The sequence below is a fragment of the Euprymna scolopes genome, chromosome 42 (genome assembly GCF_053919585.1).
Source record: "Euprymna scolopes isolate OS-2025 chromosome 42, ASM5391958v1, whole genome shotgun sequence".
NCBI lineage: Eukaryota > Metazoa > Mollusca > Cephalopoda > Sepiida > Sepiolidae > Euprymna > Euprymna scolopes.
Genome location: NC_136523.1, coordinates 7,230,860 through 7,248,713, shown reverse-complemented (window position 1 = coordinate 7,248,713; position 17,854 = coordinate 7,230,860). Strand labels below are relative to the sequence as shown.

At 36.4% G+C, this 17,854-nt stretch overlaps 1 protein-coding gene across 2 annotated transcripts in view; it reads right to left on the bottom strand.

Moving 5' to 3' along the window:
• The window catches only part of LOC145266915 (helicase POLQ-like), a 146,914-nt gene that overhangs the window by 25,002 nt on the left and 104,058 nt on the right, over positions 1-17,854 (bottom strand). For both annotated transcript variants that reach the window (XM_080122709.1, XM_080122708.1), the window contains exons 11-14: positions 16,608-16,847; positions 10,083-10,224; positions 6,874-6,978; positions 3,797-4,031 (exon numbers count right to left, since the gene is read on the bottom strand). In XM_080122709.1, coding sequence (XP_079978835.1) covers positions 3,797-4,031; positions 6,874-6,978; positions 10,083-10,224; positions 16,608-16,847 — 722 coding nt within the window. The remainder of the gene's footprint in view (positions 1-3,796; positions 4,032-6,873; positions 6,979-10,082; positions 10,225-16,607; positions 16,848-17,854) is intronic.

Here is a 17,854-nt window from a genome sequence, read left to right as displayed (position 1 = left end):
TGGATGCTTAAACAGTTAAGAACTGGACACAATTAAAGACAGATAATGGTTCGAAGCAGATGGGGAGATGAACTGGTGACAACTGACTGACAGAATATATATGTAGACTAGTGCCTAGAGAGGCGATTATGACACACACACACACACAGCATCTAACCAACATATATATAAAGCATTGGAGTCAGTGTTTTCCTGTGTTCCCCCGTTTTGTTTTAGTTTTTATTCTTATGAGCCCGTCTGATCCTATTGATGGTCGCTAATGCATAAAAGATGACAACATGGCCAGAACCAGAAAAAGAGAAATCCACAGCACACAATGTTGGGTTCAACAGCGACTTGTCAGTGGTGCCACATGGTGTCACATGGTGTCACATGGTGCCACATGGTGTCACAACTGGACTAACTTACAGCGATTATGCAATGATATGATGGATATGCTCCTCAAAGCTTGCTGATAGAATCCCTCTTAATGAACTGAAATCCAACGTGGATCTTAATTCAGTAGATGAGACTCTAAGCTAGGATAGACTATTTCAATCTTAGGTCTCTTTTAGAAATTTTCTTGACTTAAGTATTTCTAACAGTTTTTTTTTATAGAAAAGAATAATCTTTTGTATCAGAACCAAATTCTCTATCTATATAAAAGCCAAGTACGTCCAAGGATGGAATACTGTTGCCATATCTGGGCAGGAGCTGCTAAAAACAGCCTATCCTGCCTTGACAAAGTACAAAATAGACTTCGTGGCTTAGTGGGGGATGCCTTTTTCCCTACCCTGCAATCTCTCTCCCACAGAAGAGACGTTGCGAGCCTGTCCTTGTTTTATCGTTATTTCCATGGCAGATGCTCGTCTGAACTCCAATCTCTGGTCCCCCCTCGCCAATCTTTCACGAAAAACACCCGTCTAGCTGAATCCACTGTGAAAAATTTCCCCCACTCTATATCTGTGCCTAAATCAAAACGCGGATTCCATGAACAAAGCTTCTTTCTTAGAACTGCACGCCTGTGGAACTCTGTTCCGTCTGCCTGCTTCCCTCCGGACTACAACTTGGATGTCTTCAAGTCCAATGTTAACAAATTCCTAATGAACCGCCCCCTTAAGTGAACACTTCAGAAAATCTCCCCACTAACGTAATGTACTTGCAATAGCCCTTATCCCTGAGTGGCTTCCGGGCCTTGATAAGTGGTGATCACTGTGTAAAAAAAAAAAAAAAAAAACCTTCTGTTTTTTGGATGAAGGCATTAAAAAAAACCAACAAGTTATTGCATTCAGAAACAAATTATATTCAATTATAATTACAAATACAATACCAATAAAAGCCAATACCAATTTACCAATAAAAGCCAATACCAATTTACCAATAAAAGGTAACACTTATGTGTTTGAAGTTTGATAGTTTCCAAAATGTTTTTTTCTGGGGAACATTCTGTTTTGTTGAAGAAAATTAGGTAACAGAGGTGAGGAGAAGTGTTTTCATTTCAGTAAATTCTTTTTGAGCTCTTCTTGTCCTTTTGGTAAATTCTTTTATTTTTGCATTCTGCTCGTCGAAGGTTTTTTATTTTTTTTGTAGTGTTTATATATAGCCTCTCCTCAAATAATAATGGGCAACTTGCATTGCATGACGTCACTTATGCAAATTGTATAAAAATATTTCCGACAACAGATCAGATAACATTTTTTATGTTAAATAAACTTATTTCATTTTGATTTCGACTTTCTGTATAGTGGAAGTCTTACTGGTGTATATAAAGGAAAATACCCTTCTGATTAATACGTATGTAATTCCAGTTTAATTTTAAATCTCTACATTAAAAAAACTTATCTTTACTTTGAAATACTTCAATGGTTTGATTTTTGATAAAATTTGTTAGAATCCAAAAATATTTTTTGAAAAAAATGTTTTTTTCAGAAAATTTTTGTACAATAAAAAATATATTTCAAAAGTTTTTTGAGCTCCTCTCGTTCTTCTGCTACCGTTTAAAACGTTTCTGTCCTGTTTATTATTCATTTACTTCTACTTATTAAACGTTCCTGTTGCATTGATTTCTCCTAACCAATTCTGCATTATTATTTGAGGAGAGGCTATATATAAATTTTACAATTTCTTATTACTATCTTTTTACGATTGCTTTTACTCGTTTCTTTTACGGGTGCTTTTACTAAGGTACTTTTAAGTGTCTGCGTTCTTATCAATCAACATTCTTACTTATGTGGGTGTGTGTGTGTTCTATCCTTACACCGTTTCTTGCCTTGAAGGGTCTCGACATGTATGCGCAAATATATGTGTACATACCTGCTTGCCTTGTCCAGCGGATATCTTTTTGGATGCTGGTCTGCCATCTCGTGGGGAGTGGTCACTTACTGCTGCAGATGCATCGATAACACAAGACGGATTTGAAGCTTCAATTCTTTTATTAAAAGGCAAGCCTATATCTGGACCCTGGTTGCCGCAGAGAGACCCTAATCTCCTGTCTGTTCCATCTGCAGCCCAAAACCAACTCTCACATGTTGTCGTCAACCGGAAACTTACGATCACAATTCGCGTTACACCTAATTTCCGGTGCACGTCACCCCTAATTTCCGGTGCATCTAACCTAGGTCATTAAAGGTGACTGAGTTTGATGGGTGTCAAATCTAACCTTCTCTGACCCTGCAAAATCGACGATGGGAAACCCAAAATGCTTATATAACTTCTATTTCTAAAAACTACCTATATAGCATTTAAGCTGGGATTCCCAATACTACACTTCCAGTAAATAAATTCCTTTCTTTTTTTTAACTCTGCTCATCAAAGGTTCTTTTTCTAGTATATATATATATATATATATATATATATATAGTAGAAATGGTAATTAATAAAAACCTGAAGAAAGTGCTCAATACTGTTGTAGAGCAAATATGCGTTTTATTTTTTATTACCGTATTTTTCTGTTAAGTTACATTATTGTTTCGGCTACACGACCATTTTTTTGCTGTCATGTAGCTTCCTCAGACTTTTATAGAAATGTTCGCATGTTCGCATAAGCGAACATTTCTATAAAAGTCTAAGGAAGCTACATGACGGCAAAAAAAATGGTCATCTAGCCGAAACAATAATGTAACTTAACAGAAAAATATGGTAATAAAAAATAAAACATATATATATATATATATATAGTTTCTCCTCAAGTAATATTGGGCAATTTGCATGACGTCACTTATGCAAATTGCATAAAAAGTCTTTTTAAGAACATTTCCAACATCTCACTTACAATGCACATTCTTACTGAGTTGCAGTTTTATGCAAAGGATGAAAAACTCCATTCCCAACATTACCACTTTATGATTACATGTCCTGCTTGATGTTATCACGTCACCTCTTCCTAGGTAGACCTCTTGGACAGGCTCCAGGACCATCAAAGTTAATGATTCTTATTGGCCACTTGTCGACTGCCAAGTGTTGGATATGGCCACAATAAATTTTTTATTCCTTTTAAATATTACCTTCCTTACAGTGTTTGTATGTAATCACAATTCAGAGTGATCTTTTTTCATTAAATTGTTAGGTGATAGTATAGAATAGTTACAAAACGCCCTCCTCATGCTAAGAATTGATTTCTAAATAATAATATTATTTCAGGATGGTCGATATTCTGTATAAGTACCATAAATACTGTGGAAAAAAAAAACAGTTTGGGAATTTCCTAATTTTTGTGAAAAAATAAAACTAGCATTACATTGTTTGTACAAAGAAAAAGCAAGAATATGACAGTGACTTTTCTATCCAGCAGGGGATTTAAAATATTTAAAATCCTTACCTTTGTATGTTGCTCTTCCAAGATTAGTTATTTCCAGTGTCAGATCTAAATTGTCTTTCTCTTTTAAGATGTCAGAGGTCGAAGGTTTGCGTTTTTGAATTACCAGGTCAAGATTTACGAGGGTCTGCAACTCTTCACGTATCACTTGGTCGATATCGTAGAGAAGAACATTGCTTTGAATGTGAAGGAGGCCGTTATGAAGAAAGGTGAATAATTCGGAGTTGCTCGTGGCTATCTGAAATCAATAAAAAAAATTGTATTTATTTCATTAATCCGAATTTTACTGCATGTACAGGTAAAAGAGTCACCTGTTCCGATAACAGGAAGTACTTGTGGAATTATCTCCCCTGAGACAGGAAGTAACCAGGGAGCGAGTTCCGCTGAGGCAGGAAATGTTCGGGGAGTGATCTTCCTCGATCTTTATACCTATAAAGTTGAGTTTTCTTTCCGCTCTAACACTGATATTAAAAGCCTACTTTTTCTATTTAAAAATTATTAAACAAACTTTTTAATATACTCAGTTATGGATATGTGAGCGACTTCATGAATATTAATTTGCATACTCCTTTTAAAAACGAGCATTCATTAATTATTTATTCATTTTTATGGCTTCTTATTAGACGGTTCGTTTCACTTAACTATTACGCTTAACTTTTTTATGCATAGTTTCTACATTGTGTATAATTGTGTAAAATCTATATATCTATAAAAGTGAACGCGTCTGTGTGTATGTCTGTCTGTCTGTCTGTGCACATTTTCCTTCGCAATAACTCTGTTAATTTTCAGTCTACAGACTTGAAGTTTGATATACAGGGTACTGAGATTTGGGAACATCTATGTGATCGGTTTTCGGCCAGAAATTTAGCTGTTAAGGGGTCAAAGTTCGACGATTTGACCTTTGAGAACTCTACCAAACTCCTCTGACAATTTGAGGTTTAAACACTTCAAATTTTAGATATAGGTTCCTTGGACATGGATCTAACTTAATAACTTGATTTGAGCCCAAAACAATAAATTTTAAGGAGTCATAATAGGGGTCAAAGTTTTAAAAATTGACCGTATTTTTTGCTCAGCATACACCTCCAAACACCCAGGCAACGCCGGGCACCCATGCTAGTTTAGAATAAAAACGTTCTAGCACAAATTGATTTGAAAAGTTTTATTACCACACAAGTCAAAAAGCCCGACATATAAAATCAGCAGTAGATTCTTTGCTATGGCAGGGGTCTGTTCAAAATGAATATTTCAGTTTAAAGCACAATTTTAACATGATACTTGACTTTTTCATTTTAAACTTAAATTCAAGCTATTATTACTGCACAATCAGCAAGGCCTGACATATAAAATCAACATTAGGTTCTTTGATATGACAGGGGCGGATTCGAAATAAATGTGTCTGTTTAGAACACAATTGAATCATGATAATTGACTTCTGCATTTTAAACTTTAATTCAAATCATCTATATATCTATAAAAGTGAACGTGTCTGTGTGTCTGTCTGTGTACATTTCCCTACGCAATAACTCTGTCAATTTTTAGTCTATAGACTCGAAATTTGAAATACCGGGTACTGAGATTTGGGAAAATCGATGTGACGGGTGTCAGCCAGAAATTTGGCTGTTAAGGGGTCAAATTTCAACGATTTGACCTTTAAGAACTCTACCAAACTCCTCCGACAATTTTGGGTCTATACACTTGAAATTTTAGATATATGTTCCTTGAACATGGATCTAACTTAATAAAGTGATTTGAGCCCGAAACAATAAATTTTAAGGGGTCATAATAGGGGTCAAAGTTTTAAAAAATTAACCATTTTTTTTGTTTTTTTGCTTTTTTTTGCACAGCATACACCTCCAAACACCCGAGCAACGCCAGGCACCCCTGCTAGTTATATATAAAAATATTTAATAAAATCAACAGTAGGTTTTCTACAGTGCAATATAGACTACAATATATTGTGGATTAAGTCATTGCAAGAGGCATGTGAGCCTTCTTCCAGGCTCTTTAAAAAGAAAATACAACTTTCTTATATATGGGTTGTGGAATTGCATTCATCTGCAAAAGATTTAGCTAATTTGCATATTCTTTTAAACATTCATTTTTGATTAATTCTCTATTAGTTTTTTGCAGTTTTCTTATTAGATGATCATCTTTAGTTAACTACTACGTGTAATTATATTCATGCAAATATTCTACATGATTTATACTTGCGTAATATTTGCGTAAAAAGGTTATAGTAAACACAAACCTCTTTCTATATATATTTATGTATGCGTATATGTTTTTGTTTAAACAATTTTGCCTATCAAACTCCTCTGTCAGTTTTTAGTCTGCAGACATGAAACTTCGTATATAGGGTATTCAAACCTAAGCGAAACTTTATATTTGGGTTTTAGCCAGGGAAAACCAGTGCAAAAGCATGTAAATTAAAAAAAATGGAATTTGCCAGGCATTACGAATATGCGTGCGTAACGTGATAGCTATTGGTCGATGTTTTAATTCTTAGCCCCCTTTTTTTTTTTTACAAGGAAGTCACCACTTATCAAGGCCTGGGGGGGCCACTCGGGGATAAGGGTTATTGTGTGTACAGTAATCAATGGGACAATATCATAGTAATCGCTAGTAATGGAGATCTGATAAAGTGTCTTAAGGGGGTGGTTCATCAGGAATTTGTTTATGTTGGACTTGAAGACATCCAAGTTGTAGTCAGGTGGGAAACAGGCAAACGGAAGAGAGCTCCACAGGAGTGCACTTCTAAGAAATGGAATCTACATTTTGATTTAGGCACAGATAAAGAGTGGGAAAAATTACTGAGCCTTGCAGCAAACATGTCTTCATTGATCAGGCATTAACATCAGCAGAAAAAGTAAATCATAAGCTAAACGTTTTGGTTTTGACTCTTCGTGGTGGCGCACAAGTCATTTTTTTTTTTTTTTAACTTTTTAAATCGTTACTATGTATTGGGTCTGATATAATATAATAATAAATACGTAATCTGCATTAATCAAAATATCATATTTAAGCATGCCAGGCGGCCTGCTAGTTATATAATAAAAATAAAATTATTGACTATATACCTGCAGACCAATAGTAGATAGAATAAGGAACCGGATCCCTTTACCGTTCTCATACATCAAACTGCTGTGGCAATTTTCAAGCGGACTGCAAATCATGTTTTTAATCTGAAAGACAAAATACATTTTAATAAAACGAAAAAAAATGATTTGGATTCTTTTAACTACTGTTTTCATCTTTAGTTTCACATTTGGTTCAATGTAATCTGATATTCTTCAAGTATGTCGTGTTGAACTGAAGAATCTTTCTGTCAAACTCAAAAATCTATACAGAATTTTGAACGGAACTCTTTATTAAATCCACAAGAGTAGCGCAGTAGCATGATCTCATTCCATCAACTATGACTGGGTAGAAGTCCTAAGTAATGTTTTTTTTACATGGGCATAACCACTTATCAAGGCCCAGAGACAACTCGAGGATAAGGGTTAAGAGTGTATTGTAGTCAATTGGACAATATAGTAATCATTAGTAATGGAAATTCGGTAAATTTGTTAAGTGGAACGGCTCATCAAGAACTTGTTTACATTGGACTTGAAGACAATCAGATTGTAGTCAGCTGGAAAGCAGGGAAACGGAAGACAATTCCACAGGCGTGCAGTTCTAAGAAAGAAACTTTGTTCATGGAATCTACGTTTAGGTTTAGGCACAGATAAAGAGTGGGGGGGAATTATTGATAGTGTTTTCAGCTAGCCGAGTGTTTCTTGTGAAAGTTTGGCGAGGGGGGACCATAGATTGAAGCTCAGTTGAACACTTTCCATGAAAATAACGATAAAGCAAAGACAAACTCGCAACATCTCTTCTGTGAGATAGAGGTTGCAGGGAAGAGAAAAGGACATCTCCTACGAGGCTACGAATTCGCAATTGTATTTTTTGAGTGTCACCCGCATTAACGTTTGAACATTCAAAAGTGTAATTGTACAACTGAATTTTACCAAGTACTTTATCCACTACACCACGGGTCCTTGCCAACATAACATGATGAGAACAGTAGGCTGAGGAAGCCAAATAATACGAATAATCAATTCCCGTGACTCACCCTGTATAATCACTAGGGCGATGACAACAGCATATTCTTTTCTTTGTGATTCTCAGATATACAGGGTGACCCCCAAAAAAAACGGGCCCCAACTCTAATTAGGCCCTGTTCCTTTGAGTTTTGTCCGGATGAAATGAATCTTTGGTCATAACTAGATTATTATATTCAAAACATCACATTAAAATGCTAGGGTCTTTGGCCTTTTTTCTCCGTTGGCTGTAAAATGCTCAGAAAAACAATTGATTATCGTCTGTTTGTTTTTTTGGGTCACCCTGTATATCCATTGATATCTTATGTTTTTTATGTAGACCACACTCATTCACTGTTGTGGTACTAGGATGCTGGAAAATTTTCTACTTTAATAGTTTCTTCTGTCGGACTGCTAGAGTTTTATATTCCCTTCCTTGTGAAAGTTATTTGTAATACGAACAGACATCTTGCTGCTCAATTCCCAACAGACTCCTCGAAACATGATTCTAAATAGTTGTCCATCACTTTCCGAGTAGAAATACGTTTCGTTTTGGGTGAAAAAGAGTAAAAATAGATACATGTAAAAGGAAGATGCAGATTCTACCAATTCAGTACTTCCGTAGTTTATGTTAAACATCAACACAATTTCTTAATTATTACTAGGCCTATCACAAAAGCATATTCTTTTCATTGTTTTGACTCTCGAGTGTGTATCCGTTACTATCTTATATGCTTTTATATAAAGTGATGTGGCTCTCGGTTGATTAACCATGTCTGTGTCGGATATATACTCAAGAGTCAAAATAATGAAAATAATATTTACTTGTCATAGCCCAAGTTATTACTTTCTGATCGTGCTATTTTTTTTCTGGCCATCTAAGACCACAACAAAAGGTGGCACATCTAAAGAAGACAAACGAATATTCCAAAAGTAATGTCTCATATTTTTAATCCGCCCGAATGGATCAGACGAGATTGTAACTTGCTTTGTTACATAGACTAAACTAAATGCATTCATGACCTGAAGTTTTTATATTAATTATATAATATATTAGGTTGGTGCATGTACAGTGATGTGGTTCTCGGTTGATTTATTGTGTCTGTGTCGGATATATACTCGAGAGTCAAAACAATGAAAAGAATATGCTGTTGTCATAGCCCTAATAGTCACAAATATAATCACAGTATCCCATAAGTTCCTCTTTTAATTAATTTGCAAAAACAATAAGATATTACTTGTATAATTTCTATGCATATATTAATGATCTCTGTATTTTTAATAGGTTTCTATTTCAATTAATCTTTCAAACGTTGGACAAACAAAACTATCAAATCCGCTTCAGTTGAAAGTATCAGTAAATGTTATTGCCATATATATATATTATTCCTTAATTGGAATACATTTTTGAGATGAGCATTATATATATTAATTTATTTTTATTTCCGACTATTATTCTCATCTTTATTAGTTGTTGTTTTTCATCTTTTATTTGTTTTGTTTATTCACAACGTTTCGGCCAACTATTCCTCTGGCCTTCGTCAGGTGGTAACCGCGACGGATAGGAACTTTGAATCTCCTAACTGCATTCTCAGCCATCACTGCCATCCGTAGTTGTCGTCGTCTCACCACATTTTGGCCAAGTAAACCTCTGGCTGGCTTTGGGTAGGATTGAAACCGTTATCGCCAGACAATTCTCATCTGGAACTGTAAAGATTCAACGTCTCTATCAACTGCGCCACGGGCCCTGAAGGAGTTGAGACGGCAGCAACTACAGATGGCAGTGATTGTTGAGAATGCAGTTAGGAGATTCCCAGTTCCTATTCGTCGCGCTTACCACCTGACGAAGGCCAGAGGAATAGTGGGCCGAAACGTCGTGAAACAACAACTAATAAAGATGAGAATAATAGTCCGCAATAAATAACACTGCCATCCGTAGTTGTTGTCATCTCACCATGTTTTGGCCAAGTAAGCCTCTGGCACGCTTTGGGTGGGATTGAAACCGCTATCTTCAGACAATGTTTACTTGGCCAAAATAAAAATAAATTAATGTTATTGCCATTGCTTCTTTCATATTGTTAGACTGGAGTTTAGTTTAGGAAAAGCATAGAAATGTACATGCACGCACACACACACACACTCCATTATAATAAGATTGATTTTGTCTACATTTAGCAAAAATTAAAATCAATTCTTGCAAAGCTTACCTTCAACTGATCTTGTGGCTGAGTAATTGTGATGCTTTCCCCGGAAGAATCGATTCCAGCTCTTCCAGCTCGACCGACCATTTGTTTGTACTGGCATTTACTAATGAATGACTTTCCAACATGCGGAGCGCGTAAAATCACCCTAAAGTAAAAGTGAAAAGGAAATAGTGTTTCTCATTATTAACACGTGCGTTCGTAAACTTTACACACATCAATTATTTCTGACAATTGCGTGTACACAAGATTGGTTGGTTGTTTTTGTTTTACGGCATATCAACCCTTTTCGGGTTATTTAATGCCGAATCCAAAGATTTTGAAGAAAAAATTTTTAATAGAATATATTTGTTGTTTTCAAGTCGGTTTCTATTTAACCCACAGTTAGAACCCTAACAGGTACTACCACTCCGGGTCAGAGTGGACCTGGGAGCAATGGTAATTAAAGGGTGGCTCCACACTCCCCAAAGCCACCAAGCTGGGGCCTTACCACTGGATATAGTTTAAGGTTATATCCAGGACCCCCATTGAGGGACTTTTACCCTCTGCAGGGGGGGGGGGCAGTCGGTGTATTCTAACGCGTGTACACAAGAAAACACAACACACAAAATGGTGAACGCCTGTTTGTAAAGAAACCTAACCACGTGGTTGCAACACAAAACCGTAGAAATAGAGTATCAAATATTTTGATTCTAAATATGTAAATGTGCATGTATTTCTATATATAAATATGCATGGATAAAAAAAATCAATACGAAGAATATATAAATGTTTATATCTTTTCTGTATTTATTTCCTGTGTGTGGACGCGTAGGAATACAAAATGTCTTTCGAAAAAAAAAAAACGATCCTTTGGTCTTCTTCAGTGAAAATTTAGATATGTGTATTTATATGCATACATTAGCAGGGAGACTCGATGTTGCCCGGGATTGAATGATGATCAATGAATGTTTCACACTCTCACATTTTTATGGTTATCGAAAAAATCAGTGAAATCACCCATTTTTTTTAATCAAGTTGATTGATTGCCTACTCTAGTTGGGGACCCCTCATAGTGCATCGGGAGGAAACTTCACAAGCCTCCCAGCAGTGACTTAGTCCTCAATACATTGTAATCTACATTGAACTGTAGAGAACCTACTGTTGATTTTATAAAATTATTTTTATATATATAATGGCTTGAATTAAAGTTTAAAATGCAATAGACTAGTATCATACTTCAGTTGTACTCTAGTCAGAAATATTCATTTTGAATGCACCTGTCATAACAAAGTACTTTCTGTTGATTTTATATACCTCGCCTTTCTGCTTGTACAGTGATAGTGGCTTGAATTTAAGTTTAAAATGAAACAGTCAAGTATCATGGTTCAATTGTGCTTTCAACAGAAACATACATTTCATAACAAAGGACCTACTGTTGGTTTTATATGCGGAGCCTTTCTGATCATGTGGTAATCCAACTTCTCGAAGGTAGTGTGATGTTAGGCTGTATAAGGTGTTTACTTTAGTCAAAATTGCCTATTCCTACTTTCACTGGATTTTTTTAGATTAATGATTATTGATACTTATCAAAGACATCCCCCGATAAAAAAAAAAACCTATTTAAGAACACTGCCAGGCACATAAAGTATCTCTGTGTGAAATTCCATAAAAATAGGCCCAGTCGTTTCAGAGCTCATAGGGAACAAACCCATGCACAGTCACACAAACAAAGTTTCTTTCATATAATAGTAGAGACAGAGATTTCTTTTGTCTGTCTCTCCATTCTACTTTTTCTCGGAAATTACGAGACCTATCTGGCTGGAATTTTGTATGAATCTTTGTTATAAGCTGCACCAAACTAAATTGTATGGTATCTGTTTGATGTAAAGTTAGGAGTTAATACGGATTAGTCACAACACTACCACATTTACTGTAAAAGTTTTCTCGGAATTAATGAGCCATTCTGGTTTTAACTTTGTATTAACCTTTGTTAGCGAACTAGTTGGATACACATGTAGAGGTTTATTAAGATTAGTAGTTACTAGCATTTCAGCCCGGCGTTGCCTGGGTATTTGAAGGTGTATGCTGAGCAAAAAAAAAAAAAAAAAAGCGGTCAATTTTTTTAAGTTTGACCCCTATTATGACCCCTTAAAATTTATTGTTTTGGGCTCAAATCAAGTTATTAAGTTAGATCCATGTCCAAGGAACCTATATCTAAAATTTCAATTGTTTATACACAAAATTGTCGGAGGAGTTTGGTAGAGTTCTCAAAGGTCAAATCGTTGAACTTTGACCCCTTAACAGCCAAATTTCTGGCCGAAGACCGATCACATAGATTTTCTCAAATCTCAGTACCCTGTATATCAAACTTCGAGTCTGTAGACTAAAAGTTGACAGAGTTATTGCGTAGGGAAATACACACAGACACTTTCACTTTTATATATATAGACTTAAAAAATGAGCACAAATTTAAACATATTCAACTATCAAATTAGCATAAAGCATTTGATCTAAGTCGACAAGCTATAACTTTTGTCCGTTTTTTTTTATCATGCGAAAAAGTCTATTACGTACAAGATTCCCTCTTTAACTAATTAACCAATCATTATCAATTTTAAAATAAAGCTGCTAGGCATAAAGGACCCAAATTGAGGCTACATTTAGTTAAATTCAACTTCATTCATGCATAATCTCGTCATCAGCACAAAGGACGGGGTTGAGGGGAGGGCATAAAATCATGATGAGACGATTCCAATACGTTTTTTTCTTTTTTTAATTACATTTTCACCCCAAACAAGGCATAGTGCCACTTTGATGAAGGGGGCTACTATCAAAGGCATAAGTTGCATAACTCCTCTCTCACTGTATCAAGTTATTACATAATTTGTTTCTCTCTTTCACTGTAAATAAAGACAGGGACACTTCCCTGTCTCCGCCACCCCACCCCTAGACTTTCGACACACAATAAATCTCAAAATGGAATTCATTCAATTTTTTCCAAATTCTCTCCACTGACCTCAGGTGACCTGTGCCGATTAGAAAGCGAGTTGGTTTGTTAACAGAATTTCCTATTCACAAGATGAGAAAATATTTTTTTCTTTCGTTTGACTTCATTTTTCACTACTTAAATTACAATTATCGTTTCGGTTTTTATCCACTTTCACATCAACCCTTTTCAATCAAATAACATTATCACACAAAAATGCTGATATAATTAGAAAACAATGTTTCGGTCAATGTGACCTCTAACCTTCTTCAGGGATATCTTAAACTCGGAAATCTTTCTGTCAAAGTTGGGAATTATTATGTTGAACTTGGGATTTTGAATGGAACCTATTATTTAATCCGCAGTTCTTATTCCATCAGCCATGACCAGGTCCTAATTTACTATTGCATTTTTTGGGTAGCCCACATTGAGGATTGAACTTTCAGCCTCTAGGAGTGTAACTTTTACAACTGGATTTTATCAAGTACTCTATCCACTGTGCCATGGGTTATTGTGACCAAAAAATTAACCATGCTCTAGTCCATCACCTTACAGATGCTAAACTTCTGACTGACAAACAATATGGATTTAGACAAGCTCGTTCCACAGCAGACATCCTAACTGTAATCTCTGAACGTATATACCATTCACTGGACAAAGCAGGGGAGGGCAGAGCGGTAGCTCTAGATATATCTAAGGCTTTTGACAGTGTATGGCATGAGGGTCTCCTCAGGAAAATTAGATCATACGGTATCACTGGTAGAATACTTAACATAATTAAATCCTTCTTAGATAAGAGAAAAATCCAGGTTGTCCTCGACGGTCATACATCTAAACAATATGATATAAATGCGGGGGTGCCCCAGGGTTCTATCCTTGGACCTCTATTGTTCCTGATATTCATAAATGACCTCCCCGACAAAATTGCCTCTGAGATGGGTATATATGCTGATGACACTACACTCTATGGCAGGCACGACAGGAAGACGAATGAACACATTTTTAAAGAAATGGCAGAAACATTAGAGGAAGACCTCCAATCTGTGGTGGAATGGGGACAAAAGTGGTCGGTCGCATTCAATGCTGTCAAGACTAAACTAGTTTCATTCAATAATTACAAGAAACCTTCTCTACCACCTATAGCAATGGCCAACGACCCTTTATCTGAGAGTACATCTTTCAAACTCCTTGGCCTAACGTTCACAGGAAACATGAGTTGGAACAATTACATTGAAGGCATTGCCAGGACCGCTGCAAGAAAGGTGGGCTCTCTCTACCGTGCTAGACAACTACTAACACCCAAAAGTATCCTGTATCTCTATAAGGCCACCATTCGCCCATGTATGGAGTATTGCTGTCACATCTGGGCTGGTGCATCTGCTACTAGTCTCTCGCTCCTTGACAAGGTTCAAAAGAGAGTCGCAAACCTGATAGGCCCTGAACTAGCATCTAAGCTTCAGCCTCTGTTCCATCGACAAAATGTTGCATCCCTCTGCCTTTTCTACAAGTATTTTAGTGGTGAATGCTCTGACGAACTGCAATCACTTGTGCCCCCACGACGTGAGCACCCTCGACAAACCCGACAGGCTGCTAGATCCCACCCCCACACTGTAGAGATCCGTAGATGTAAAAGATCTTTTTACTCTAATAGTTTCTTCCCCAGAACCGCTAGACTCTGGAATTCCATTCCAGGTCCCTGCTTCCCCAACAGTACTGACGTGCAGAAGTTCAAGTGTAACGTGAACCGACATCTTGCTGCCCAAATCCCTACATAGTACCCCAGTAGTTATTGCCCCTGATAGCAGACCCCTACACCAAAGTGGCAATTTGCCTTGTTTGGGGTGAAAATGTAATAAAAAAAAAAAAAAACACAATTGTGAATTAGGACTTCTACCTAGTCATGGCTGACTGAACAACAGTATGTTATCACTTTGGATTAAATAAAGGGTTTTTTATATATATATATTTTTTTTATGAATTCCAATTAAAAAATAATATATATACCATTCGGTACGGACCCGACCATGGAAGATCAGATAATAAATAAACATGAATTTATAAGACCAAAAAATTCAACCTTGATCGCCCTTCGGGGCACGTGGCGCACTGGATAGTGATGTTGAATCTCTACGGTTCCAGATGAGAATTGTCTGAAGATAGCGGTTTCAATCCTACCCAAAGCCGGCCAGAGGCTTACTTGGCGAAAACATGGTGAGACAACAACAACTATGGAAGGCAGTAATTGCTTTAAATGCAGTCAGGAGATTCAGAGTTCCTATCCTGTCGCAGACGCAGTTACCACCTGACGGAGGCCAGAGGAATAGTTAGTCGAAACGTTGTGAAACAACAACTAAAGAAGATGAGGTAATAGTCCGCGAAAATAAATTAATAAACGGTTTTGTTAAACTACTGTCAATAATCTTCCCCACTCTTTATCTGTGCCTAAATCCAAACATAGATTCCATGAGCAAAGCTTCTTTCGTAGAACTGCCCACCAGTGGAACTCTCTGCCGCTTGCCTGTTTCCCACCTGACTACAACTTGGACGTCTTCAAGTCACACATAAACAAACTCCTGACAAACTGCCCCCTTAAGTAAGACACTCTATCAAAACCCCCAATACTAATGATTACTACAATACTATCTCATTGATTACTGTACACGCAATAACCCTTATCCCTGAGTGACCTTCGGGCCTTGATAAGTGGTGACCCCCATGTAAAAAAAAAAAAAAAAATTCCATGCAGACTCCTGCGTTCGACAAGAGACATCTGAAGGAGGTCGGAGGTCACATTGATCAAAATGCTGTACCAATAACATTCAAAATGAGAACAGAAAAATCCAAATAATACGAATAATCTTTATCTATGCCTAAATCAAATCGTAGATTCCATGAACAAAGCTTCTTTCTTAGAACTGCACGTCTGTGGAACTCTGTTCCGTCTGCTTGCTTCCCACCTGACTACAACCTGGATGTCTTCAAGTCCAATGTAAACAAATACCTGATGAACCGCCCACCCTTAAGTAGACACTTTATTAAATCTCCACACTGTACTTATAATAACCCTTATCCCTGAGTGGCTTCCGGGCCTTGAAAAGTGATGACCACCTTGTAAAAAAAAAAAAAAAAAAAAAAAAAAAAAAAAAAAAAAAAAAAAAAAAATCAATCATCTCGAACGTTTTATTTAATCAATGGAGGTAGAAGTCCTAAGTAATTTGCAATTGTAATTTTGAGTGTTGCCTGCACTAAGGATTGAACCTTCAACCTCAAGAACTGAATTTTACCAAATATTATATCCACTACGCTACGGGTCCTTGTGCTGATGTAACAAGAACATACTACCTCCATGGATTAAATAAAGGGTTCAGTTCAGAATTACTTGCAAATTCCCAAGTTTGACAAAATATACCTGAAGAAGGTCGGAGAGGTTACATCGAAAGAAACATTGTGAAAATATCACTCGAGATGAGAACAGTAGTCCGGAATTATCCAAATAATACGAATAATCAATCCTCATCTCAAAAGTTCAGAACCGTAATAATTAGAAATAAGAAATACTGCACCTTTTAGCGGGGAGGTTTACTCCAGCTGCAAGTGTAGAAGTACAGGTAAGTAAGCAAAGAATTCCCGAAGAGTATGCATCCTCAATTACTTTACGTTCATCTGCCATGAGTCCACTGTGATGGTAGGCAACCCCGAAGGGAATTGTGGTTCGAAGGATCGGACACAGACGTCCGTTGTTGTCAGCTTTCAGCTCCTGAAGAAGGATTTTCTTTTCGGCTTTATAAAGCTCCAATAATTCTCTGCAAAGATTAAAAAATACTTTTAGATAAATGGTTGATGTAGTTTACTTGAAGCATTATGTGTAATATATATATATATATATATATATATATATATATATATATATATATATCATTGAATAAAATTCAAAATAAATAGAAAATTCTATTGCATATGTAAAAGTTGACGGTTGCTTATTTAACTTCATTAAAAGCTATCAAAGTCAACCAAGAGCTGCTCAATATTCTGGCTTAATGGATCATTTAGCAAGGAATGAAGATGGCGATTCTGGTGTACCAGTTATTCTACCATCTTCATTTACAGGAAGTCCTAGGAACCTTTAACAACTGTATCAAGATGCAATGGCAGTTTGCTGTAAATATGGAAAACCAGACCTATTCCTTACCTATACATGTAATCCAAGATGTCCTGAAATATTAAACAACTTGGGGTCATCAGAACTTGCACAAAATCGATGTCAACAATGTCACACAGTTTTTTTAAATTCACAGTCTGACTCCCAAGTACCTGCTGACTGACCACTATTCTCACTCCAAACAGCTGATCGACGTCCCTGTCACCGCCTCAATCATCACCAGCACTTCCTGACAATATCAACAGCATCAGTTACGATCGCATTGACCTTCAATAAAAGTTTAAACTAAAGTTCTTTGTTCTACTTGCTTCCATACGTTCATTTTTGTAATATAACAATAAGGAATTTCTTACTGATGTGTTTTAAAAGATTTTAACTACCGTGGAATTTCCACGGGTCCTGCTAGTATAAAGTATTGAGATGATTAATTAAAATTAATGTTAAGTGTTGAGCCATTAAATCAGCAAAGAATCAATGCAGTCACGATCTCGAGTGTTGAGTAATTATTTAGAACAAAGATGGCAGCAAAGAATCAATGTAGTCCAGATCAGCAGTGGTTCAGTCGTTTCGAGACAGAGACTGGCAGCGAACTGACTTGCATCCAAAATTCAATATTTTTATAATGAGCTCGGAGGCTTCTCATTGGTTGAT